Raw genomic sequence first — 26746 nt, 5'->3', positions numbered from 1 at the left:
GTGTGTGAGGACAGCTCTGGGGGTCAGTCATCACCTGCAGCCCCCGCTGCCTCCCCACAGGCCTGTGTGTGGCAGGGACGTTCAGTCACGTGTCTGCTCCTCAACCTTTGGAACCATCTTCATGTCCAGCCTCCTCTTGCTCTACCGAGTCATCGTGTGTCTGTTCGTGTGGACTTGGAGCCAAACCCCCTTCTTGAACTGGGTAGCAAGAAAGTCATGTGTCAAGTCCACAGGAGGAGAAAGGAGAGAGAGGAAACTCAGAGAAAGGAACAGAAAGTGAAAGGCAAAGAGTCTCTTACAGAAATACTTAGAGATTGAATTCTCATGGACTATCTGTAGGACATTAGCCAGTCTCTGGACATCTTGTCTTCAGTTTCTGCATCTGTAAAACCAGGGACATAGGGTTTCGTGGTTGGTGAGTTCCGCTTGGCTTCTGTGACCCCATGACCAGCTACATGTGAGACAAGATTGGCGGAACTCATCCCACATGCCTCCTTTCTTCCCCTGCCATCTCTCCCTACTTTCAATTAAAGAGAAAAGTCAAAGGAATACGTTTCTATTGTTAATTTTTGGTCATGTTCCAAGCATCTCTTTTTGAATTATTTAAGTTACGATGTTTGTTACTCAGTGTTTTAATCTTTAACCCACTAACCCATTCCTTAAATGTCCCCTTGGAGTTTAAGGAACATTTCTAAATGGGTTAAAAATTATTCCATAAAGGTTAAAAATTGTTCTACCTTCCTGGCTCAGTCGGTAGAGTGTGCAACTCTTGATCTCTCGGGGTCGTGGGTTGCAGCCCCACATTGGGCATGGAGCCTACTTTTAAAAAATTGTTTCCTAAAGCAACTTCATACTTCAAGCTTGTTACTGCTTGTTACTCACTTTGCATGAGCTCTGCCAGGCGCCAAAGGCACCACATCAAACATCATCATTGCTGGTCCCCGTTCTTGTCAAGATCGGCTGCTCTGCTAAAGTCTGGGCTTGTTGTCCTAAGCATGAGGGCTTAATTACAAAGGAATTGTTTCCTTCATTGGGTTTTCCAATGGGAAACCTTGACTTTTAAAAACATTCATCTGATTTATTTTCTGATTGAAAAAAAGTTCTTTCATCTGCATCAACTGAATTATTTGTAGCTGGAAAAGAAGAGTTTTGCTATGAACAACTGAACTCAGATATCACCGGAGGGACACCTTTTAGCCTTAGAGAGTTCCCCCTTTTTTTTTTTTTTAACAGTGCGATTAGAATACGTTGCAGAAATATGCTGCTTCTGCATAGAGCAGAATGTTCATTGGACCTTCTTTTTTGTTGCTGTCATTAAACAGGAAACTGTTAAGGATAATTCACTTCTTTTTATGCCAAATGTTTTGAAAGTGTATCTGGAAAATGGGCAGACCAAATCATTTCGCTTTGACTGCAACACCTCCATAAAGGTAAGCGGACCCGCTAAACTCCACGTGGACACTGGCAGGTATGGCTTGCAAGTCCCACCGTCCACCTTGTGTAGCAGCGCCTTCTTTCAGAACTATGTTTATTTCTGAGATTTTTTTTGGTTGTTTCCAAATAAGGTGGTGTGTGAATACTTAAAAACAAACTGGAGAAAAAAAGCTTAAACTAAGAAGGTTGTGCTGTGTGTGTGTGTATGTGTTGCAAAATGATATGATAGGCTCTCAGTGACGAACCACTAGGGCTAGTCATTTTAACGCAACTCCAGTTTAATTAAAAGAGTGTGACTGTCCCCAAGAAGGCTTGGCACCCTGCCTAAAGCCAGAAGGATTTCCTAGCAATGTCAGCCCCCAAGAAGATTAAGATGCTAGGTCTTAATTGAATATCTGCTCCTTTGGTGTCCAGCAAAAACAAGGGGTCGGATAATATAAAGATAGCATTTACGTTTAATTGCTGTAACCAATTTCATGGAGATGACGCCTGAAAAGACAGAAATGAGGCATGCTTCTTAGGAGAAGGGGCAAAAAGGAAGAGTCACAGAACAGTCCTATTATTGCAGAGCCACAGGTGAGTTTTACAAAATGGGTATTATAGCAAAGCAGATGGGTTCTTTCCCCCCATACCTCCTTCCTGGGAAAAAAAAGTGCATATTCTATTTTTTATTGGACAAAAGTGTGTGCAGCAATTGATTGCTCCCTAACGCTCCACCAGCCTAAAATAGGCTTTCTTCAAATGGCACCATAAAAGAGATTTTATTGAGGTTTTAAAAAAAAAGTACCTAGTGATGATCTGTATAATAATGTATCAAGAGAATATCAAGTCTGTATTAAAAACGTCTGTCAATAGTCAACCCCTAATTCTCGGTTTTGTAAATTATTCAGCATAGACCTTACGAGTGGAAGCATTTCTGCAAAGGCCCGCTCCCTTATTGCCATGATACCAACAAGCAGCCTGTTTGGAGTTGCTTTAAGTAGGTGCTGATGTAGCAGGTAATAGAGCAGACGGTATTCTAGATTAATGATGGAGCCGATAAGCCATCCTTAAATCCTTCCACATTGAACCATCAACTTCATGCAAGACCACTCATCTCAAATGGGGGCGACTGACAAAGTCCTTTTCTTTTATTCCTACTCAAAATTCATGCATGGCAAGGTGTTACTCTTACTATTGATCTGCTAGCCTAGAGGTGGGCAGACTTCTGGAAGGAGAGTAAATATTTCCAGCTCTGTGGCCCATTTGGTCTCCCTTGAAACTACTCTGCTCTGTTATATCAACAAAGCGGCCATGGATGGTGGGCTCAGGAGGCCCTTAAGTCCACCCTTCGGTTCCATAATTCACTTGAAGGACTTGCAGAACTCAGCAAATTGTTATAAGCACAGTTACAGGGTTGTTGTTGTTTTTAAGATTTTATTTATTCATTCGAGAGAGAGCAAAAGCGAGAGAGATCACAGAGCAAGAGGGAGGAGCAGACTCCCCGCTGAGCAGGGAGCCCCATGTGGGGCTCGATCCCAGGACCCCGAGATCATGACCTGAGCCGAAGGCAGACGCTTAACCTACTGAGCCCCCTGGGCGCCCTTACAGTTTATCACAGCAAGAGGATCCCGGTTAAAATCAGCAGTGGGCAAAGGTGCATAGGGCAGGAGAGTTTCCCAACCTACAGTTTCCCAATGTCCTCTTCCTGTGGAGTCCTTCGGACCTGGCTTATCTCTCCCCGCAATCACACGTGACAACACGTGTACGGTACTGTTAACCACGGAGGTTCACCTGAGCCTCAGTGTTCAGAGTTTTTGTCAGAGGTTGGCCACATAGACAAGCTGAGCCCCCGTGGGGCTGACTCTGGTATCCTGCTCCTCCAGAGGTCATGCTGCTATCACTTGGCCCAAGGTCCTCACGTTGTTGGCATAGGCTCTCTGCTATCTCTCAGGCTCTCAGGTGAAAGGACACTCCTATCAGGCACTACACTCCAAGGGCTTACAGCTTATCTCCCAAGAGCCAGGAGCGAAGAGGCAAACCTTGCTTTAGGCAAGACGACTCCTTTCCGACCCAGACAATATGTAAATGAATGGGCGTGGCCTGACTGACCGCTAGGGCCAGGCCCTGGTTTGCAGGGCCCCAAGGTAACCCATAGCGCCACATTATTAGAACTCCCTCTTGCCACCACGGCTTGGTCTATGATACCACGTGGTCAGAAAAGCTCCTTGCCCTTAGACCCCCACCCCCACCTGAAGATACAGGTCAAGACTTGAATGCATTCCTTCACAGAAATACCTCTAAGTTTCAAAGAGAGCCCTGTTGTTAATTCCCTCTGGCCTCTTTCTTAGGAACCCACCACACTAGAGTGAGTTTGATTTCCCTGAGGGTGGCGAACGGCGATGAGAAGACAGTGAACAGCAAATTCAAGCTTGCTTTGCTTGTACCTAACAGCTTTACTATCGCCACAGACACAGGTTGGGAGGCGTAAAATAGAAGGAGTAGAGTTATGAAAGGGATACGACACTGTTTAATAAAAATTGCCAAAATTCTTGCTACAGAATCACAGCGAGGAAAAACTATTGCTATCGATTTTCCGGTGTCCTCCCTGGTGTTTCAGGAGACCATTTTATAAAATATGGGTTGCCACACAAAGACTGCTTTTGTTTTTTCTTTTCTGGGCCTTGAACAAAATTTATGACACAGAGAATCTTTTTATGAAATTCAGTATATAGTCAAGGCATTTCTGTTGAATGATGTCTGTGGTGGTGAGTGGGTGTGGGGATCTTTGTTTTAAAGGGGCCTGGAGAAGCGCACCGGGCTGGCTCAGTCGGTAGAGCACGCCAACTCTTGATTTTGGGGTTGTGAGTTCAAGCCCTACGCTGGGGGTAATGTTTACTTAATAACAAAAAAATAAACAATAGCAAAACCACCATTAAAGGGGCCAGAAGAAATTGAGAAAGGTCTACAGGGAAGAATCAAAATTTCAAAAAGATCAGTTAAAAAGAAAGAAAGAAAAAACCTCTATGTACTGCAGGGTTTTTCTGTCTTGGCATTGTTGATACTTTGGACCAGGTAATTCTTTACTGTGGGGCCTGTCCTGTGCATTGTAAGATGCTGAGCTGCCTCCCTCGGTATCGATAGCCCCAACCCCCTTGTGACCAGCACAAATGTCTCTAGAAATTACCAATTGCTGTGAGGTAGAATTGCCCCGGGGTGGAAAAGCACGGCTCTTTGGGATTTTTAGCATCTGAGTATAAATTACCTTGAAGAGAGACCATTTACTAGTTTTTGAGTACATGAAAAAAATGTGGGTTGTTTTTTTTTTTCGTTTTCAAAGACATCTGTTTTGCATTGCAGTAAACATGTGCTTGTGTATAGAACACCTATCTGATCATAAATATTTAATCCTGTAAAGGATTGCTAACAAAGCTTGCTCGTTCTACTTTCCCCAGGGATTTAAAGTAAAAGCTAATATGTGTATATCATTATAGTGCCCTAACTCTGTATCAAATAGTGCTACCATAAATGTGTTCTATGTGTGAACTCCTTTAGTCCTTATATCTATTCTGAGGCAGGTATTAGTATCATCCCCAGTTTATAGACAAGGACATTAAGACACTTAGAAGTTAAATAACTTGCCTAGAGCTGCGCAGCTAACACGAAGTCGAGCTGGGAGGAGAAACCACTGTTTTCAGAGCCCACAGTCCTGACCACTATCGCACGCTCTTACCAGGAGAGACTACGGGCACCTCAGTGGCTCAGTCGGTTAAGCATCTGACTCTTTTTTTTTTTTTTTAAGATTTTATTTATTTGAGAGAGAGAGAGGGAGAGCACAGAGGGAGGGTAAGAGGGAGAAGCAAACTTCCCGCGGAGCAGGGAGCCCAATGTGGGGCTCGATTCCAGCACCCTGGGATCATGACCTGAGCCGAAGACAGAGGCCTAACCGACTGAGCCATCCAGGCGCCCCGCATCCGACTCTTGATTCTGGCTTAGGTCATGATCTCAGGGTCATGGGATCAAGCCCCGTGTCAGGCTGTGTGCTGAGTGTGAAGCCTGCTTAAGATTCTCTCTCCCTCTGCCCCTCCCCTTGCCCCCTCCCCTGCTTGTGCTCTCTCTCTCTCTCTCTCTCTCTCTCTTAAAAAAAATTAAAAAAAAAAAAAAGCAAAAACAAAAAACCAGAGGTATAGACTAGGGGTCAGCAAACTTTCTCTGTACAGGACCAGATAGCAAATATCTTAGGCTTCACAGAGCACACAGTCTGTTGCCGATGCAAGGGGCAAGAGCAGCTATAGACAATACATAAACAGACGAGTGTGACTGTGTTTCAATAAAACTTTATTTACACAAAGAGGTGGTGGGCTGGATTTGGCATACAGGGGCTATTTTGCCCACCCCCTAGAGTAGACCACTTTCCGAGGTGGTTTCATTGCCGCCCCATTTGGAAGAAAGGGGACCCGAACCAACTCCACTCCACCATCTATTGATCAGTCTCTAAGTTCAGTAAGCACCTCCTCCAGCTAGTCAACTTGTTGCCTCCCTGTTTCTGAACTCCATAATGATTTGGGGTGGTGGGTGAGGTCAGGAAAAGGAGCATCAAGCTTTGGAATGAACCAGAGGTATAAAATGTAAAGATCTGAAGCCTATTTGTGCAACACTTTTCAGTCCTGGTAAACTCTGCAAGAGAGCTATGCTGATTCTGATGGCATCTTGTCCATGTTTCCTCTGTAAGGATGTCATCTTGACTCTTCAAGAGAAGCTTTCCATCAAAGGCATCGAACACTTCTCCCTCATGCTGGAGCAGAGGACGGAAGGGGCCGGAACCAAGCTGCTCTTGCTTCATGAACAGGAGACTCTAACTCAGGTGTGTGAAATTAACACCCCCAGGTGAGGTCAGAGGCTGCCCGGCCCCAGAATTCCCCTGTCCTCGAATCCTTTAAATGTACTCACTGCAGCCACGTGTATCCCCACTAATGAAAGCTCTGGCATTCATAATGGGTTTTACATCTCAAGGTAATGGTTCCCTTTTTTGTCAAATTTTCATAGACTGTCAGTCGATGTCACATACAGAATTGTCAAAAACCCAGCAACTACTGGTTGGGAATATGGCTCCGTAGGATCATATTTTATGTTATGGGAAATGACTGTTTACCTGTTTTGACCATTGATCTCTTGAAACCCTTAAAAAGAAACAGCTTCTGAGATTACTTAAACGAAGCCAACATCATATTTCATTGCCTTAAGTTCTGGGTGCATACTCGCGACTATTTGTGGAAGCTTGAAATCCCTGCCCCAGTGCTGCCCACTGTAAATATGTGATCCACCAATGCGTCCCAGTTCCTGCTTTACCAAAATGCCACCCCCATCTGTTCGCTCGGGAGACGAGCAGGCTACTTGGCTGCTGAATTCAGCGTGGCACCCTGACTTCTCTTGTGATTCGACACAAGCCGAGTGTTTGCTGGAAGTATAAGGGATTTCAGCATGCTCCTTTTATGTGGGAGAGCTCAGTGATAAGGGAACTTTAGGGAGGGAGAGGGACATGCAGGGAGACCAGGAGGAGAAGCAAGGAGTCAAGGTGCCCCCAGATGGATAGAGTAGCTGAAGGTGTTGTCACACTAAAGTGCTTCCTGGTCGTTGCATAACTAGAAGCTGGTGTCCCGCGAGTTTGCTCCCACAATATCCCTAAACCTCTTGATTCAGTCCAACTCAGTGCAGGGAATTAGTTACAAAGCTTTCATTCGTGTTCATTTATAGCCCTCTGCCTACACTTGACCTATCTTTACCAGTTTTAAATCGACCTATAGATATTTGAAATCACGTCTCGTATTGTTTATTATTTTAACCTGTGCCTAAACTCCCTTGGAAACAGAGGACTTCTTTTGTACTTGGCTCTAGGGGAACAAGCCCCGATAATCAGAATCCCCCATGTGAAAGGTCATTGTCTGGCTTGGAGTTCCCCCAGACGCCGGACTTAAGACAAGGGCTTGGGGGCACGTGGCTCTTTGGGAGGTGATACCGGGAAGTGCTGGCAGAGGATGAAGAAGGGAAATGGGAACAACAGGGGCGCCGGTAGAGAGCGTGGTGACGAGCCAGTTTCCACTGTGGGCCGCCGGAGCTCAGTCCTACTGGGGAGCACTGCGAGCCAGTGGAGAACACGCCTAGAACATACCTGGGAGGTATCCCACCTAAGCAGTGGCGCGTGGCGGCATTTGTCCTTTGGTGGTGGTCGTGGTGGTCGTGGTGGTCGTGGTGGTCGTGGTGGTGGTGGTGGTGGTGGTGGTGGGCTGCTCCCGAGGGCAGTCGCTCCCCGGCTCTGCAGATGCCTGGTGCCGGCCGATGGTCACAGGTATTTGCAGTGAGCAGCCTTCAGCTGGTAGCGGTAAATGCCAAGGGCCTAGGGGCCGACAGCCAGTTGCTGTGAGTCTAATGAAACCTCCCACAACTTTCTGATACTTGCGTTTAGACGTTCCCTCTGAACTTCTATCTACTACATAGCCTCTATGGGAAAACTGCTTGCTGATGATTTTAGCTGGACAGAGATCCTTTCAGAGTCTCTTTGGGTGCTAGGTACACATAATTTCTCGTTCCAGATTGATTTCCGTTTATTAAATCTCCATTAGAATGTTAGAAGGAAACAAAAAGCCCCTAACCCTGATTCTTCCCTTATCTTTCTAGAAGAGGCTTTGTTTCAAGTTTAGCCAGAACTAGAAGCGAAGTGTTAAAACTTCAAGTATGCTCTCTAGAAAGAAAACTGTTTGATTTAAATCTCCTGAGACAAACCAGCTATATGCCTCTGAAAGCACTGCTTATGAAAAGCTTGATCACCAAAATATTTATAGGCATGGCAGAAAGGGAGAGTAAGTATAAGAAATGTGTCCAATAACAAAAATCATTTAAAACATTCAATTTTGGTGAAGACCCTCAAAAGAACTTTTAAACAGCTCTGAGTTTCTGGCAGCTTATAACTAAACTTTACATAGAAAATACTATTGTCTATTTACATACTACTGTAAGTTTCGAGCAAATTGTTTTCTTGTTTGTTTTAGGGACTGTTCTTTTTATGGACTGCATTTTCTAATGAGTCTAAAGCGCTTTTTTTGCATTACATGATTTCCCAAAACTAGTGCAGCCTCCTGATGATGAAAGTAGACTCAAGATCGCTTGTGGAAAATTCGGCAAAGATAGATTTTTAACCAGTAATGAAATGATACCCGACTTTCTAACCTCAGCCCAGACCTTCTGACAAAATACTCTATGACGTCACTGTACAACGCCACAGCAGGCCCGAGCAGCACTTCGGGTCTCTTAGAGTTCCCACATTTTCTTCTTCTTGGTTTGGTTGACCTTCAGCTGGTGATGAGCAGCCCCCAGCCCATGGGCTGGTGAGTCCACTCAGGTCTGTAATCCCACCCACAGCCAAAAAGCTGGGTCAGTGTTACTACTTTTCAGTATGCCTTATACCTTTAGAAGGAGTGTTTTCCCACTGAAATTCTTCAGCTCAACAAAATTAGCAATGTCAACTGGAAGAATGCGTGTGCGCACACACAACATGGGGTTCAGTAAAGCTGTTGCTATTTTTATTTTGAACTTTCAGTTGCCGTTCACCAACATTTTTATTTTGCTAAATTTGTCCTCTGTAACAAAGGAGTTACAAGGCCATGAAGCTACGTACAGATACATAGAAAAGCACACACAAGTACGTGAAACTACAAGTAGAGCAACTGTTGGTTCATGGTGCCTGGTTCAGGTGCATCGTGTTGACCTCTTTAAGGGAAATCGAAGAGCTCTTACCTTCTTCCTTGGAGTCCAATGTCTTGTATTCATTTGGCTGTTTATGAAGCACCTACTATTACATTGGCTGATTCCCTTCAGTTGCAAAAGGAATTAAGAGGGGCGCCTGGGTGGCTCAGTCGTTAGGCATTTGCCTTCGGCTCAGGTCATGGTCCCAGGGTTGTGGGATCGAGCCCCGCATCGGGCTCCCTGCTCCGCGGGAAGCCTGCTTCTCCCTCTCCCGCTTCCCCTGCTTGTGTTCCCTCTCTGTGTGTGTGTGTCTCTCTCTGTCAAATAAATAAACAAAATCTTTAAAAAAAAAAAGGGGGGGAATTAAGAAACGTAACACCTAGTAGTTGGCCTACACTGTACTGTAAAAGAGGAAAACAAAACAATCCATGGTCCTTAGCCCTAAAGAAGCTGTGGTGTATTCTAAGCTCCCTTGAACAACTTGAACAGTGTCCTGTTATTGAAAGTTTGGGGTAGTTTGGAAACTTGTGGACTCCAGATTTAGTGCTCGGGCCAAAACTTTTGTTTTCTGACTTTCCAATGCATTGTCATCCAAGTTTGACACGTCCTGCTTTCCCTGCTGCAGTCAGTCTGGAGTCTCATTTAGAAAAAACCCACAGCTGTTGTCATACAGTAATCCCAGTCTCTGTGCTCTGCCTCCAGATCCCCTTTTCAACCCCCCACCCCCCACCCTAGTTTTGGTGCTCTATCACTTCCGGCACCAGCATCTTCGGATCTTCTTCAGAGGACTGCCCCTAGACTGCGGTAGCCCATTCTGTCCACGCCTGGAAATTCGCATCCCCCTGGGACAGCCTGAAACCAATGGCTGATCTGCGCTCCTTTGGCTCAGGTCCTGGTGGCTCTGCAGTGTAGATGATCCTCCTGAGTCCCCTGTGGGTCAGGCTGTAGCTGCCCACTGCTGTGCACTCTGCCCTTCCTTGGCTCCTCTCCTGCCTGAGCTGCTCCCCCCACTCCGTTACCGGTCTCTCCCAGAAGCAGTTCCTTAGTAGGTCCATCATCTCAGGGTTGGCTTCTGCGGAACATAACCTAGGATACGTGCAGCTTTCAGGGAGTGAGTATCTAGGACACATCATAAAAGAACCTTGACCACTTCCTTCCTTGGTGTTAAAACGAAGTTGCCGTTTGCTTCTGCGTTCCCTCTGCTGGCACTGAAGGATTCTTGTGTTTGGTCTGATCTTCTAGGTGACACAGCGGCCCAGCTCCCATAAGATGAGGTGTCTTTTCCGAATTAGCTTTGTCCCAAAGGATCCAATTGACCTTTTGAGGAGAGATCCAGTTGCTTTCGAGTATCTCTATGTTCAGGTATGTGAGAATTTGAGCACGTTTTATATTAATATTGGGGGATAAATTAAATGTGGCGTTTTGGGCGCCTGGGTGGCTCAGTCGGTTAAGCGACTGCCTTCGGCTCAGGTCATGCTCCTGGAGTCCCGGGATCGAGTCCCGCATGGGGCTCCCTGCTGCTCAGCGGGGAGTCTGCTTCTCCCTCTGACCCTCCCCCCTCTCATGTGCTCGCTCTCTCTCTCTCTCTCTCTCTCTCTCTCATTCTCGCTCTCTCAAATAAATAAATAAAATCTTTTAAAAAAGAAAAAAGAAAAAAAATAAATGTGGCGCTTTTGCCCCTAAATTCATTCATTTGGGATCTTCTTTCTTTGTCCCCCACCCCATGCTCCATGCATTGTGAAATGATTCCATGGTGTTTTTTTTTAATTTTCCCTTTGGATTTTGAAATCATTTCATACTTAAGAGAAAGTTGCAAGAGTAGTAAAAGAACTCTTTGATAATCTTCACCCAGATTCACCAGTTGTTCACATTTTACCATATTTACTTTATCTTTAGTGAGAACACATGTTCCCCAGTGCGTGCACGCGTGCGCGCGCACACACACGTTATTTTTCTAAACCACATGAATGTCATTTTCCAAATCCTGCTCATTTACCCCTAACTACTTTAGTGTGTATTTCCTAGTAGCAAAGACATTTTCTTATATAATCATAGCATAACTAACAAAATAAGAAAATTTAACACTGATACATTTCTGTTCTAGTGTACAGTCTATATCCAGATTTTGCCTACTGTCCCCAGAATGGCCTTTTTCTTCTAGAAATCCATTTTCTTCTACAACAGGATCCACGCCAGGATCTCATTTTGCATCTAGTTGTCATGTCACTTCAATCTCCTGAAGTCCAGAATATTCCTCAGCCTTTCTTTGACTTCCAACACCTTGACAGTTTTAAGGAGTACTGCTCAGTTATTTTGTAGCAATTTCTCATTTTGGGTGTCTGTGAGGTTTTCTCCTGATTAGGTTGAGGTTATATTATTTGGGCAGAATAAAAACATGCATGACTTCATGTCCTCATTAGCGCACCACATTGGGGGGCATATGATGTCCATTTGTCCCCGTAATGGTGAGGTTAACTTTGACTCTTGGTTACGGTGATGTTCTCCAAATTTATCCATTCAGAAGTTACTAGTTTTTTTGTAATTAATAAGTAATTTGTGGAGAGGCACTTGGCAACTCTCTTAATACTCTTTCACTCACTGGTTTTAGTATTCACTGATGGTTCTTGCCAGAATCCATTATTACTGCAAGGGTGCAGAATGATGATTTTTCTAATTCCATTATTTCTCCTTCATTTATTAATTTAGCATTCTACTATAAAAAAGATTTTCTTTCCCTTCTCCTTTATTCACTCATTTATTCGTTCACTTTTTTTTTTATTTGGTGCTTCGATTGTTCTGAAATGTGATATTCCTTATAACGGAATAATTAATTTCAAGGCAATAAGACTTTAAGAAAATAGTATCTTTTGCAGGCTGACTATCTCCAGTTCTGGGTTATAATTCTCAAAAAACAAGGCTTCAAGAGATGAGAATCTGCTAGTTTGCCCCAGAGGGAATTTATTCGTTTGACATTTAGGAGATGTTCCTGTATTTTTCCATAACTGCTTCCCATTACTCTCACTTAAATTCCCAGTACAATCACATTAAACAGTAAGAACCCGTTTACCTGAAGTTTAAGCATCTCACATTAGATCTACTCAAAGAGATTGTAAACCTAAATGTAACCTCCCCTGACAAAAAAAAAAAAGGAGAAAATGCCAAAGCAAGGCAAAAAAACAAAACAAAACAAAACAAAACAAAAAACCATTAGACATGCTCCCTCTGGCTGGCATACCTGTATAAGGCAAGGATTTCTGGAGCCATAAGAAATAAAAAGCAAAGAAGTTGGAAAAAGAAACCGTTGTTAATTCTAGGTAGTTGATACACTGGTTTTTGTTTTCCTATTCTCAACATTTTCTTGTATATTTCAAAACTTCTGTGGGCTTTAAAAAGTTGAGTGGAATAGGAAAACAGGTAGAAGATGCCGGAGAGACATAGACAAGATAAATGCCAGAGGTTAGGAATGGTGACATAAATTAAAGTGGCAATAAGCGCTAGAGAACAGAAATTAAGTTGAAGGAGAAAAAAAGCAGAATATGTACCAGAACATTCCAGCAGATGGGGCACTAAGGGCAAGACCCGCTTAAACATTCCCCACCTCAGTGGTCTTTGGAAGAGACTGTGGTACTTGCAGCTCAGTAGGATGATTAATGTTCATGAAGATAACCCTGTGTCATTTGGAAAAGGCAAGTCCTATTCAGCATACCCCGTTCATCAAGTAAAGAAATGTGTGGTGCACCTCACACCGTTTTCTACCCAGAACAGCGAAACTGTCATGACCTGGGTTTTTTAAATGTTCAACTTTGGTCACCTGGACCCCTCAACTCTATGCCCCCTTCCCTGGCAGGCCGAATAACCCAGATGTGACTGCCTCATCCCTCTATTCCTGCGAAGACCCAACCCTGGGCTCTGCCATAGCAGCTCAGAGGATACGCTAGGTCTTTTAGCTTGTTAGTCGCAAGGAAATAGCTATAGGTGCCAGTCAGCGCATTGGATGCATTCACTTGTCATTCCCTATAATCACGTATGCCTCCCATTCACAAGATGATGTTTCCAAACCATTTTACTCTGCTCCTCTTTTAAACATCCCATTTAAAAATGCCCGTTGCATTTACAAAAGAGGAATGTGGTTGTGTTTCCCCTGCAGAGGGCCGACCTCTTAGGTAGACCAGGGGTACTGCTGAGCACGAGTCTTTTTTTAAGGCGTGTCTACTCAAATCTGACACAGTGCATAGAGAGCTTCCTTATTCAAAAGAGACACTTTTTATACCTGTGGGACCGCACGAAGAAGCGGAAAACCTGGCCGGCGATCTTGCCCAGGGACTCGAAAAACACGGATGACGTTTCTGCTTTCCCACCTTAGCTGTTGCATGGCTGGTGGGCTAGCCAGTCACCCCTTCAAGGAGTAGCCAATGGAGGGAGGGAGGAGGGTGGGAAGCCATGTGTGGTGGACCAAAATTAAGCTACTATCATCTCCTATGTCCGCTACCGAGAATAGGAAATGAGAATTTCTTGGCATCAGACTCTGTATCACAGAATGTGAGGTACGTCTAAAAAAACTTATCTGTCTGACGTAAGTCGGTGGATCTGCAAATGGTGCTGGGTGCCCATATCGATTCTAAGGCACTAAAAAGATGCAGTAAAATTAGCCTAGAGAACAAAAGAGTAAACAAAAACGATATAGATCATATTACAAAGACCTAACTCCATTCAGCTTTGTGGATTCCTGTTGAGGACAATAGCCGTTGACTCTAGACGAACCACGACAATGAAAACAGAGGTACTATCTGCTAACCTCCCACTCGCTAATGGGCTGTGAGGTATTTTACAGATTTTAGCATAGAGAGTAACAGAAAACCCTAACCATTCAGACTGTTGAAGTTCATGATTACCTGTCCGTTATCTAGGAAGAAAAAGATGGTTACAGTGATTCGTAAACAGGACAACACCTAAGAGGCTACAAAATGTTTTAAAACATTTGGTGCAGCGTTGGTTTCCTTTTTAATATCTAACATGTCCATTGTAAATGAACTTTCTTAGGCCTAAGTAGAGTCTGCGATGTGAGGACCTCCATTCAGCAAAACCATGAGCACCATTTGCTTGTGTTGACTGTATTTTAAGTCCTGTAGTTATGAGTAATAAAAGCATGATCTGTCCCACACAACATATATGTCAGACTTCGCACTAATTCTCCAGGATCCATCTGGACTAATTATATAATGTAATTAAGTGACTAATCACCTTGACAAAAACCTCACCCAGCAGTCTGGTTAAACACAGGGTATGAAAAGGGTGGGAAACAACAGTCCCAGTCACAACTCTTTGGAGAAGTAATAGTGGTGACTCACGCTAATAAAGCGCATTCCAGTTTATGCAACATCCTTAAGAGGTGTGCCAGCAACCTTGAGGGTTAGCCCACCTTTCAGGTAGGAAAACAGACTTGAGAGATGAAATGCCATGTTCGAGGTCATTCTATTAGTAGTTGACAGAGCCTAGGCTCAAAGCTTTTGTCTCTAAGTCCTATGCTAAAATCCTGTTTCACACGTGACATGCAATAGCAGTCCTAGGAGAAAGCCGTTTATTCAAATGATTTAGTAGCAAGCATCAAGGGCTTGTGATGGCCTGGCACTGTTCCCCGGGGGCTTCCCCCACCTCCCCCTCACAAGAACTCCACCCCATGGTGCCCCTTCATGGACACCCCTAGGCACTGGGAAGTAACTGAGAAACCCAAAAGTAGAACAAAATGGCAGCCTGGAATGGCACTCAGAGGGGGCCTTCCCTCAGCCCGCCCTGTGTCCCGCCCCCTGTCAGACCCGCTTCCAGCGAGGAGTGCTTGCCGTCCTGACAGGTGTGAGGTGTGAAGGAGAAGCAAAGGTAGAAGACCGTACGAAGGATGGAGGCAGGGAGAGAATGGGACTTCCCTCTTAGGGGTGAAGGGATAAGCCGAGAGGCACGGGCCCGGACTGTGAGGACAGAGCATGCGTTGTACAGCTCCACTAGGGCATGGGTAAGTATTTGACGGGTGAATATGGTGCGCGGAAACCACATAGCAGTACGTGTTCGCACTGAGTCAGCTCAACATAGGAAGGGGTCACAAAGGTGCTTTTCTTGGAAAAGAGCCAAACAGAGTCAGAGACAGTTTTTGCATTTGAAATCTCGGAACAAGGCAAACAAGGAAGAAGGAGGCTAAATATCATATTTTCTAGTCCAAAAGCCCAGTTTTCCAGAACAAAAATGCATGCGCACACATAGGCAGAATGTAATGAAACAATGCCGTGCTTCCCGGCAATGTGCAGCTCCGCGCTCTGCTCCTAACAAGTGAGCACACTACTGGAAGGCCAGTCACTAGGGTGACACAGGACTTGGCACGTTTCTCAGCCCCTCTTCAATTGGATGCTCATCACCCTGTGATGTAGGCATCTCCCTCTTACAGATGAGCAAACTGAGGCCCAGGGATAGGGGATGACAGCCTCAGAGTCCCAGCAGGGGCAGGCACCACTGGAATGAACCGAGGATTTCAATAGCAACCCTCTACTGAGCGCACCAGTGCACCGCGATGATACGTAGCTCATTCAATCTTGGCACCACCCCCAGTGAGGTCGTTGGCATGAATCCCCATTGCACAGATGAGTAAACTGAGGCTGCGAGAGGAAAGTGGTTGAAGTTACATGCGCAGGGGGCATTGGTGAAGCCAAGATTCCGAAGCAGCGGGGTGTGAGTCCAGAGCTGCTCCTGTCCATTGCCTTGCTAACTCCACCTCCCGAAAGCTGCTCGAGATAGCGAAGAGGAAGTTAGAGACGTTAGTGATGACAGCCGTGTACGCCTACAAACACTTAAAACGTACCCGGCAGAGTCCTAAGGGCTTTACGTTGTTCAGCCATTTAATCCTCACCATAACCCTGTGAATGGGGAGCAGTATTGTCCCCAATTTACAAAAGAGGAAACTGAGGCACAGAACAATTTTAAGGAGCTTGCCCAAGTCCCCACCCCTCTGTAGTGGAAGAACAGGATTCGAACCCAGCATTCCAACCCCAGCAGAAGGCACGTGGTGCTGTCCGTGCTTTGCGTGTTCCATTGAGGCACCTGTGTTTGGAGACCGACCTACATTCCTATTATTCTTACAAAAAGCTAAGTATTTAAATAGCAGCTCACTTGTCGATGAATGTTGGATGTTTTGTGTGGTCTCTGTGTGTGTGTGCATGCAGCCCAGTTCAGACTGGGCTCCAAGTGGCCTGGTGGAAGTGTTTCCACGTTTGGCCTCCTCGCCTTTGAAGCCAAGGTTGGAACTGTGGGGAAGTGCAGGTCACCTGTTCCCCGAGACAGCGTGCTGCGACCCATTCTTTGACCCATGGCGCCCTCTGCTGGTCTCTTTTTGCAGAGCTGTAACGACGTTGTACAGGAGCGGTTTGGGCCTGAGCTGAAATATGACATAGCCCTGCGGCTGGCGGCTCTGCAAATGTACATCGCAACCGTTACCACCAAGCAAACGCAGAAAATCTCTCTCAAATACATCGAGTAAGTGTTGAGCCTCAGAGCCGTTTCAGGCACAGGGATGCTGCCTCCGTAACGCCCAAGTGGGATTTTTGACGTATGTCTCTATTTCCAAAATTGATCTTGTTTGTGGAAGGGCTTTTGTTCAACATGGGCACAATGTATGAACATCGTGTTCGTTTTGGGTGGAAGAGATCCACTTCTTACATAATCCACCTTTAGCGAATTGTGGTTAAAAGAGGATCAGATCTCAAATGAAGCATACCTTTTTTAAAAGTCCTAAACGGACTTGATTCTAAGCCAAGCTTTGGTCTCCGTGCTTTTCAGACATGAAGGTCTTTGATTCTCATGACGTCCCTACGGGAGCAGTAGCATTTTAGCTGTATTTTGCAGATGAGCCAACCCAGGCACAGTAGGACAAGGGACCTGGCCCGAGTCACACGGCTACTAGCTAGAGGGCTCAGGATTCGAACCCAGGCAGTGCAGCTCCACATCGTGCTCCACGTTAGTGTGATCAGTGGAAGCCCCTGTGTTGAGAAAGTGGCCTGCATCACCTGAGATCGCTTCAGGGGGCTAAAGGGCAGTATCAAAGTACCGCTCTCGGTCACAATCAGGAAGGATGGTATTGGTAGTAAAAAAAACTGTAATGGTGGGAAAGGGTGCTAGGCAATCACAATTGGCTTTGGGATTCGAATGTTGTTTGGGAAATGTGACTGCCTTCTCTGGCTTGCCGTCAGCATATACTCCGACCTCTTTGGCCAGAGAAGATCCCCGCTTAGAAATAAGCAGTTTGTGTTGCCTTCAGTTAGGTCTCCTTAAGGGTGGCCCTTTCAAAGAGAAGCCTCTGTCACCCGGTCTGTTGGCTTCCCAGTGGTAGGTGATTCAGAAGGAAGCCACCACAACTCTCTTAATCTTGGCAGCGCTGATGCTAAAGAAAGGAACGCTCGTATTTCAAAGTTTATGGCAGGACTGAAGCCACATCTCCACCTAACACTAAAAGCCTTAGAGCCCTCTCCATCTGCACAAGTGATGTACAAGCTCATTGAAATCCCACCTTCCCAAGAAGCTTCCTGTGGGCTGCCTGTAAAGCCTTTCTAAATTCCCGCACGCCAGCTTGACCCACCAGGGAGCAAAATGGCTTCTTCTCAACAGAGCTCGTGAGCCTGTGTGCGGGAGGATGAGAGCTCCAGGTCGCTGACTCCGAGACCTCTGTTCTCATGACTCTCAGCTGTCCCGTCTACACCGAGGGACAAATCCTCACGTGCAGTTTGAGAACCTCAGGCCTTCCCTTCTTGGCTCACTCTTTGTCGCCCGTGGCTTATCTCTTTCTTGCCACACAGGCTGTGAGTGTCACCTGAGAGAGACTCGGCTCACAGAGAGGTCTTACGCTCAGCTGGACACATTCACTCCCTCATCCGTTCCCCTTTCGTACGTTCCTGGGCACGGATGATACTGGCCTCCATGTGAAAAGGCCTGAACAACCTGCCGTGGTTTTCAGACCATTAAAATGCATTTCTGTTCCGATTGTCTGTCCCCACAGTTTACCAGTTGGAATATGGTACAGGCAGAAACCTCCCAGAGATAACTGGCTTGAGTAAGAATGTTCTCATTAATTGATTCACTCACCCAACACCTATTCACTGAGCATTTTATGTGGTATTCACGCTGGGACAGTGGAAAGTACAAATTTACTGCATAAATTATAATCCTGAGCATAAAGGACTTGTGATCCGATTATAAAGATATGAGGGGCGCCTGGGTGACTCAGTCGGTTGAGCGGCTGACCGCAGCTCAGGTCGTGGTCTGGGGATCCTGCTTTGGGCTCCCCACTCAGCGGGGAGCCTGCTTCTCCCTCTCCCTCTGCCCCTCCCCCTGCTCGTATGCATGCATGCACTCTCTCTCTCAAATAAATAAATGAAGTCTTTAAAAAAAGATATGAAAAGTTATGATTTAAAATACTGATACAAGTAGAATTACCAGGCACCCCATAAGGAGGGTAGAAATATGTGCAAGTGGAGGAGGAGAAGGCGGACATGGTGATCATGAAAAACCCCATCTTAACTAGCGATGGCATGGATGGTCAAGTGGGGAAAGGCCGTCTCCCTACCCTTCTTTGGAGAGGATCTGGCACAGGAGAAATAACCAAACCTTGAAGGTCTTTACAGTATTTAGGAGACACTGGTTGGGCACCTGACCAATGAGGATAGAGTTCATAGAGTTCAAAATATGGAGCATTGTTGGGCTAGGGTTATAGTCTTTGCTGGGGAAATGGGCCCTTCGCAAACCTGTACTAATTAACCCAGTCCTATCTGTTTTTCTTGTATATGAACACCTATCGGTGACGTTTGCACCTCCCCATCAGTGCCACACATACTTAAGGGTCATGAACCCCACCCTGACTACACACACACACACACACACACACATACCAGCAAGAAGTGTTGCTTGAAGGACCTAGACAGACATCATCTGGCCGGCAGAGAAGAGACGTGTGTATTTCTAGTGAAGCAGTCATTGGGGAACAGGAAGGGAAGAATGGTTTGGGGGTCTGAAGGAGTTGCATAGGCCCTTCTAAGTGAAGAGAGAATGACCGTATGGGCTGACGGGGAGTAGTAACGATGGCAATAAAGGAACTGGGAGAAGTTGTGTTGGAAATACATACTCAGGTATGTGAATGAATTCAGTGAGACTCCGAGGTAGGCTGGATAAATTGTCTCTTCAATTTCCATTGGTCCCAAAGGCATTCTCCCTGGAGAGGGAAGAATATGTTTCCTTTAAAATGCAAACAGATGTATTACTGTTCAGAGAGTATGTTTTCTGTGTGTAAACTCGAAGTTGCTTCCCTAATTGGGGACCTACCTCCATTTCCTGACTTCCTCAGAGTTCGTTTCTTCCAACATGCATCAGAGCGCCATTTTGTCGTAGATAACTAATCATCACAAGAATGTGAAATTAAAGATATGCTCTTTATTGCAGAAAAGAATGGGGATTAGAGACTTTTCTTCCCTCTGCTGTGCTGCAAAGCATGAAAGAGAAGAACATAAAGAAAGCACTTTCACACCTTGTCAAAGCAAATCAAAACTTGGTACCACCGGGTAAAAAGGTATCACATTTGCATCTTAATAGAAAATGGATTTTAAAGAGAAAGGCTTGCATGCATTTTTAAAAATGTTTAAAATTAGCCTGTGAATAAAATACTTGGCACCATATTTTCATAGGCAGTAACTGTATAACCCCAACCCCCCCCCCTTTTTCCCCACTATTAACCGGTTTCTAAGGCTAATGAAAAGTAAGTGTTCTTATGGAAACTTATTTATTTGTCAGCTATGGACTTATTACACGGAGAGTGTATGTGTTCACGTGTGCGTGCAAGAGAACCTTGCATAGCCACTGAGACCTTGTGATTAGAGAACAGAATTGCAAGATAATTGTACATTTCCATCGTGCTCTTGCTTACCACTCAGACTGTCTTAAATGCACAGCAGCCAGCAAGGGTCCTCGCAGACCAGCTACCGCATTATTTAAACCAGGGTTGGTTTGTTGACATTTGGAATCATTCTTTGCTGGGGAAGGCAGAGGGAGGGAGGCCGTCTTGTGCCTTGTGTGATATTTAGCAGCATCCCTGGTCTCTACCTACAAGATGCCCTCAATCATGACATAGAAAAATGTTTTTAGGCATTGCCAAATGGGCCCCGGGGAACAAAATCACCCCTGGTTGACAACCACTGAATTAAATCTTACTTTCGAAGGGAAGATAAAATTTTTTCTACCATTCACCATCGTTAGTGTTAAAGTCTCCCTTATTTTTTTTTTATCAGAAGAAACAGAAAGGACATTTTAAAATAGACTGTGGGTCAGAATGGAGAGTTATGTTTATAGGTAATAAAAAGCAAAGGATTTCAAGAACCAGAAAGAGGAACCTAAAAATACAGGATCTATAAAGTTGGAAGCAGTGTAACAGCCCGAGAACACTTAATGGTTGATATTGGCCATAGAAACTTGGGTGGCTCTAATACAAATCACTGTTTATATGGGTAATTCTTTGGTCTTGGTATTGGGTTATAAGTCATTTTTACTGGCTAAAACATACTTATTGCTATTCCCTTCTCACCCCATGGCTTTTTAAAAATGTAAAATCAGGTTTGCCACCCTCCAGCCACTGTTGCCTTACTTCCTCATTTCCGTAAGCATTCAGCTCACAGAAATCTAGCAGAACGTCAAGGATCTCTCAGATTTTGTAGGGGTGCCGGGCTGGCTCAGTGGGTAGAGTGTGTGGCTCTTGATCTCGTGGTCATGATTTCGAGCCCCGCGTTGGGGGTAAAGATTACTCAAATAAGTAAACTTTACAAAAAGAAAAAGATTTTCTTTTTTTTTAAATTTCAGTTCTGACTGGCCCAAAGCTAGTTTCTTTCAATTGGCTCGATAGGATTTTTTTCCAGGCATGGCCCACTAGTTTTGTAACAATTCAGTTAACTGCTCTAGGATCTATCTATCTCTGTTTTTCTACAAAGGTCAGTTTCTCTAGCCAAGAGTGAGTGGTTTGCTTTCAAATCAATTTGCAAAGTGCTCTCGGTTTAAGGAGGATGGCCGAACAGTGCTAACTAACAATGCCATAAAGGGCCATGCATTTAGGTGTAGTTAACAACCAAGTACTCCTTTGAGGATGTAGGAATCTCCCTTTTTAAGTCTTTAAAAGGTAATTTTTATCTGGATAAAATTTTATTTTTTATATCCTTCACGAAACTCAAAAGGTGCTTGAGTTGAACTAATCAAACGGACTTCTGGCAAGTTCAAACATTTCCCCAATGATTGGAGCACAGAAAGTTCACTTTCCCTGAAAACTTGCAAAAACTCTACAAAACTCGAGATGAGTGTGGAGAGCCTCTTCCACGGGCTGTATGTAGATAGCAGGCGTGTGTTCAAAATGACTCCCACAAGCTCTGTGTATAGGTGAGTCTCCTATACACAACCCGCTTCGTCCCTACCCGTGATTGGAAAGCACCACTCGACTCTTGGAGTCTCCAACGAGCAGACATTTCAGTGGAATATCTTACCATCTTGTTCTCATTTGAGTGCCCTGGCCCAGCATATCCATGTTTATGACCCACCCACCCCCATGCATTTCCCCCCAGATAAAAGGCTTTAATCTGGATGCCTTGTTGCAGCCCTTTATCATGAAACCAAATGCATAGCAATTTACTTTCACTCCTTGTCACGCCCCATCTGTTGGCAGTGAGAGCACCCCGGTTCCCACTGGTGTTTAGCTGGTCTCCAGCAGAAACCGAACCATACCCACTGGAATTAACACCTGAGGTTTCTTTTCTCTCCTCAGCTCTCTGCACTGCAAGCCAAGGTCCACTATCTCAAGTTCCTCAGTGACCTTCGACTGTATGGGGGTCGTGTGTTCAAGGCAACATTAGTGGTAATTGCTTTTTCTTGCTTTCTCTTGGGAGCTACGGAAGCCTGCAGAATGTCACTGCCATAGGCTGTCTTGAATGAGCTGCCTTTGACAAAAGCAAATCAGCTGTGAATCTTTTCCAGCCTTCATTTCTAATCGACTGCAGCACAGTCTGGAAATATCAGAAGAAATGTTAAACTAGATGGCGCCAATGCAGAATGCCCTAGAAAAAGAAATATGAAGAACCAAGATAATCGATGCACTCTAACAATGGCCTTCTTTTAAATCACTGGGCCAGAAGTTGCTTTCATGCTAAAAAAGAAAATAGAAAAGTCCTTATTTCTAAAAATGTCTCATGATTATGAATATATGTGCTCTGATAACATTTATTTTCTACCTTATTCATAATTGATCAGCACCTCGATGCAATTGTAATGTCTGGTTCTTCTAAGTGGAGAAATGTAATCTTGTAAGAACAGACTCTCAGGCTCAACTCTGCATGGTGTTTTAGAGGTCTAGGATTTTTAGGCTTTGTCCACATCTCTCAGCAGGCGGAAAAGCGCTCGGAAGTGACTCTCCTGGTTGGGCCCCGATACGGCATAAGCCACGTCATAAACACCAAAACCAATCTGGTGGCTCTTTTAGCCGACTTCAGCCACGTCAACAGAATCGAGATGTTTACCGAGGAGGACAGCTTGGTGCGGGTGGAGCTGCACGTGCTGGATGTGAAGGTAAATCTTTCAGCTGTTGACACGGCGCCTTGATCTGAACAGCTCATTTGTGATAACGCCGCTGTATTTACAAAGCCGTCCGCATTGTACTGTCGAGGCAGAGGATCAGAGATGTGAGGAGGTACAGAGAAAAATCACTCAACTCCGGCCCCAGGGCTCCAGTCCTCACTAAAGAGCCATGTGATCTGGGGGAAAGTTGCTCAGCTTCTTTACCTACACATGAGAAAGCCAACGAGTTCGTTTCTAAGGTCCGTTGTAGCTCCCGAGTGCATGAATCATAGAGAGTGGGAAGGTTTTTCCCTGCTAGCCTTCTAGAATATTCCTGTCCAGAGAGTCAGGGAGATTTTTCCCAACTTTGTGTAGAACTCCCATTCGGCCCATATGTGTTTATTCTTTGGGGAAAGCTGAGCATTTCAGTCTGTCTTTTTGTGCTATAGCCATTAGTACTGACTGAACAGCTGGCCCCTATGAATGTCATGGCCATTCCATTTAAAACAACAATCTGACATTGTCCTCAAAGGGCAGAACTCGCCTCCAGAAACAGAAGTTGATGGGAAATAATCCCGGGCCCCTGTACCTACCTTCTTGTCCCAGTAGTAGATGAGTCATTGGATTTTGGCCATGTTAACACATCTGTGTTTCCATGGAGAAAAGGAAACCGTGTCAACCAGGAGGAGTGCTCTGAGAACAGGAGAGGGTTCTGTCTACACAGCAAATTGAAAAGACTCTGTGTGCTCTGCAGCGGGAAGAAGTGACCATGGAAGGGAGAGTATGGGGCTCAGACATGGTGGCCATGGCTGGCGGCATCTCATGGGCTGGATCCAGGGGCTCCAGTTGACTTCATGGCAATGAAAGTGCAAGGGTAGACCTGGGATTCCCGGCCCACTCCGGGGGCGAAGATGCTAAGAACAATGGGCCCTTTGTAGAAAGAGTAGGGAGAAGAATGATTTGGATGCAGTCATCACACACCTGATAACGGGATCATCCGACCCAACAGAAGGAGGTGGCAAGACCCTACTGGTGGTCTCCTGCTTATAGGAAAGAACTGTGGGATGCCTTGAGGGAAGACCTCCATTGAAATGGAAAGAAAAGGCAGGTTATCAAGTAGTGTGGGGGCTTTTGGTGGGATGTTAGATTCCACTAGCCAGGGCGCCTGGGTGGCTCAGTTGGTTAGATGACTGCCTTCGGCTCAGGTCATGATCCTGGAGTCCCGGGATCGAGTCCCGCATCGGGCTCCCTGCTCAGCAGTGAGTCTGCTTCTCCCTCTGACCCTCTTCCCTCTCGTGCTCCCTATCTCTCATTCTCTCTCTCTCAAATACGTAAATAAATAAGTTCTTAAAAAAAAAGGGGGGGGGCGCCTGGGTGGCTCAGTTGGGTAAGCGACTGCCTTCGGCTCAGGTCATGATCCCGGAGTCCCGGGATCGAGTCCCGCATCGGGCTCCCTGCTCGGCGACGAGCCTGCTTCTCCCTCTGACCCTCTCCCCTCTCGTGTACTCTCTCTCCCATTCTCGCTCTCTCAAATAAATAAATCTTTAAAAAAAAAAAAAAAAAAGATTCCACTAGCCAGGGCCATCAAATGTGGCCAGGGTCCTATACCTGGGAGTGAAAGTAAGAGCTGGTCACCTCGACATTTCTGTGCCCCTCTGGGTGTCTGCTTTCGTGTTACTCCCTTATTCCTCTCAAGTTCTCTCTCTCTCACCAAGAACACACCAGCCAGTCTACCCTTCCTAATTCAAGAAGAATTGCTTCAACTAACCACTTCTTCCCTATATGCCCAAGACTCGTCTCCAGTCATATATATGAGAGCCTCGTTGTTTCCAGAAAGTTTTAGCAAGGCCTTTTCTCAACTCCCATCGCTGTTTGGCTCCCCTGTGAATTTACAATTTCTTTTACAAGCATCCTTTTCCTGGATCTTTTTGACACTTTTCCTTCAGTCTTAGACGTGATTTCCACTTGAGTTTTTACTTCTTTTCAACACTAATTTTCACTATGAACCCAAATTTAATCTTCCTGTGATTTTTCAGCTCACAGGTTCACATTTGGTAACTGCCTCCTTAACTCTCATTTTTTTAAAATGTTAACTCTTTGGAAACAGAACCAATGTCTACTTTTTTTCTCCCATTCCAGTATTACTTGGGAAGATTCAAAATGTCTACGTTTTCAAGATGGTGTCACCTAAATGTTTTTCAGTAAGGCTCTCAGTGTTACTTCCGACCTTCTGTGTTTCTCCAATGAAATGGTTGCTCAGTAACTTTCTTTGTTATATTTCATAAGCACCAATGCAACTGTTGTCACCTGAGGGAGCTTATTAAGGAGGGATGGCTTTAACCAAAATATTCTCTTTTTTGTAGCCCATCACACTCCTGATGGAATCATCAGATGCCATGAACCTGGCCTGCTTAACTGCTGGCTACTACCGGCTACTTGTGGATTCCAGGAGGTCAATATTTAACATGGCCAACAAGAAAAATACAGGGACCCAGGAAACAGGTATTCTCTTCCTAAACTCATGAGGCTCTGACCCCCGCCCCCCACTTCCCCACCCCACCTGACAACAATAAGGACATTTCTTGAAAAGTTAAAACTGTGCTCATACAAAAATGTAATGTCCAAATTTAATACAAAAGCCTTCAAATAATTCTGATATGGTCTAATTTATTTTAATGAAAATGTCGATTTTTCCACCCTATTTTACCTGTCACTTGGAAATGCTGGGGAACGTGTTTCAAAGGGAATGATTTTCCTATTCTGAAGGTAGTTAAGCATCAGTCTTTATGACTGAGTTTTTATTGCCTCGCTCTTCCAGAGGTCAGGATGCGGAGAATTAATGATGGAAGGCGCGGTGGAAGTTGTGCACCCCCCCCTTAGGGCTTTTGCCTCCTTAAGGGGCCCTAGGCCTAGATGTCTGGGCACCTCCTTCAATGTCAGACTTACACCCAGGATTCTGGGAGCTCTGAGACCCACTGGAAGGCTTAGGGATCACCCAGCACTTGGACTCAGGCCTCTAGAAGGAACCCTAGCAGCCATCTTAGCTCTGTAGTGGGAGCATCGAGATGGCAAAGGCTTCAAACAAGTTCAGCCACTTGACAGGACAAGAAAACTCACAAGTGAGGACAAAGAGGGCTGCAGTATTAACTGCTTCTCTGGGAGTGGGCGGTTTTCATTTGCTTTAGAATTCATTTTCTTTAGTGTTTGATTGTTTTCTTCCATCTACAGTAGACACTCAGTAAATGTGGCTGATGGACAGACACTAGCCCTCAAGCCAGAGCTGCCGACCCATGAAAAAATTATAATCGGGGGTTCCATACTCAGGGTTTCTCTTAAAAGAAAGGGAAAATCTTAAGAACAAATTCCATTGTCACCGTTTCCGAAAGGGGCGGGGGAGGAAAAATCCTCTCACTTTCAGACTTAGCAGAAAACGTAAATCATCATTCCCTAAATATCTTGTCACTTGTAGACACACACAACCCAATAGGCTCGCGCACAGTTTATGATGATGGCCGGGTAGGGGGGAGCAGTTGGTCACAGGAAGCAGGGAAGCCTGAGAGAAGACGAGGGAGATGGACGAGGCATGCCAGAAGGCAACTTGGAATTACAAGTGGACGTGATCCAGCCCCACCTGGAAGTGTCTTGTTTTAATTTCTCTAAGTTTGGGTTTTTTCGTTTGTAAAATCGGGATCGAGAAGCTAGCTGGCAAGGGAAGGGTTTGGAAGGAACTTGTGTACAACACCTAAAAGGATGCCCGGACTTCAGTCAACAAGGGGCAGGGAAGCAGGAGTGGGAGAACTTGAGAAGGAAGGTGACAGAAACGGAGAAAAGAAAGGAAGAGAGACATAAGGCAAGGAAAGACCCTGAGACGTGCAAATGATCAAAAATAAACAGAGGAGGAACAAGAAGGCGGTGGCGAGGGTGCGCTGGCTCTGGTGGTGAACATTTGTGGGATCACACGTTTTCGAGCTAGGAGATTTCGAGC

General features: G+C 45.2%; 1 protein-coding gene across 4 annotated transcripts in view; it reads left to right on the top strand.

The window, feature by feature from the left end:
- The window catches only part of FRMPD4 (FERM and PDZ domain containing 4), a 551594-nt gene that overhangs the window by 512916 nt on the left and 11932 nt on the right, over window positions 1-26746 (top strand). For all 4 annotated transcript variants that reach the window (XM_027609162.2, XM_027609161.1, XM_027609160.1 and 1 more), the window contains exons 7-14: window positions 1323-1430; window positions 6146-6277; window positions 10396-10515; window positions 16532-16668; window positions 19621-19747; window positions 21977-22066; window positions 22591-22773; window positions 25125-25263. In XM_027609162.2, the coding sequence (XP_027464963.1) occupies window positions 1323-1430; window positions 6146-6277; window positions 10396-10515; window positions 16532-16668; window positions 19621-19747; window positions 21977-22066; window positions 22591-22773; window positions 25125-25263 (1036 nt within the window). The remainder of the gene's footprint in view (window positions 1-1322; window positions 1431-6145; window positions 6278-10395; window positions 10516-16531; window positions 16669-19620; window positions 19748-21976; window positions 22067-22590; window positions 22774-25124; window positions 25264-26746) is intronic.

This window comes from Zalophus californianus, chromosome X, assembly GCF_009762305.2.
Source record: "Zalophus californianus isolate mZalCal1 chromosome X, mZalCal1.pri.v2, whole genome shotgun sequence".
Classification (NCBI taxonomy): domain Eukaryota; kingdom Metazoa; phylum Chordata; class Mammalia; order Carnivora; family Otariidae; genus Zalophus; species Zalophus californianus.
This window is presented reverse-complemented; position numbering and strand designations above follow the sequence as displayed.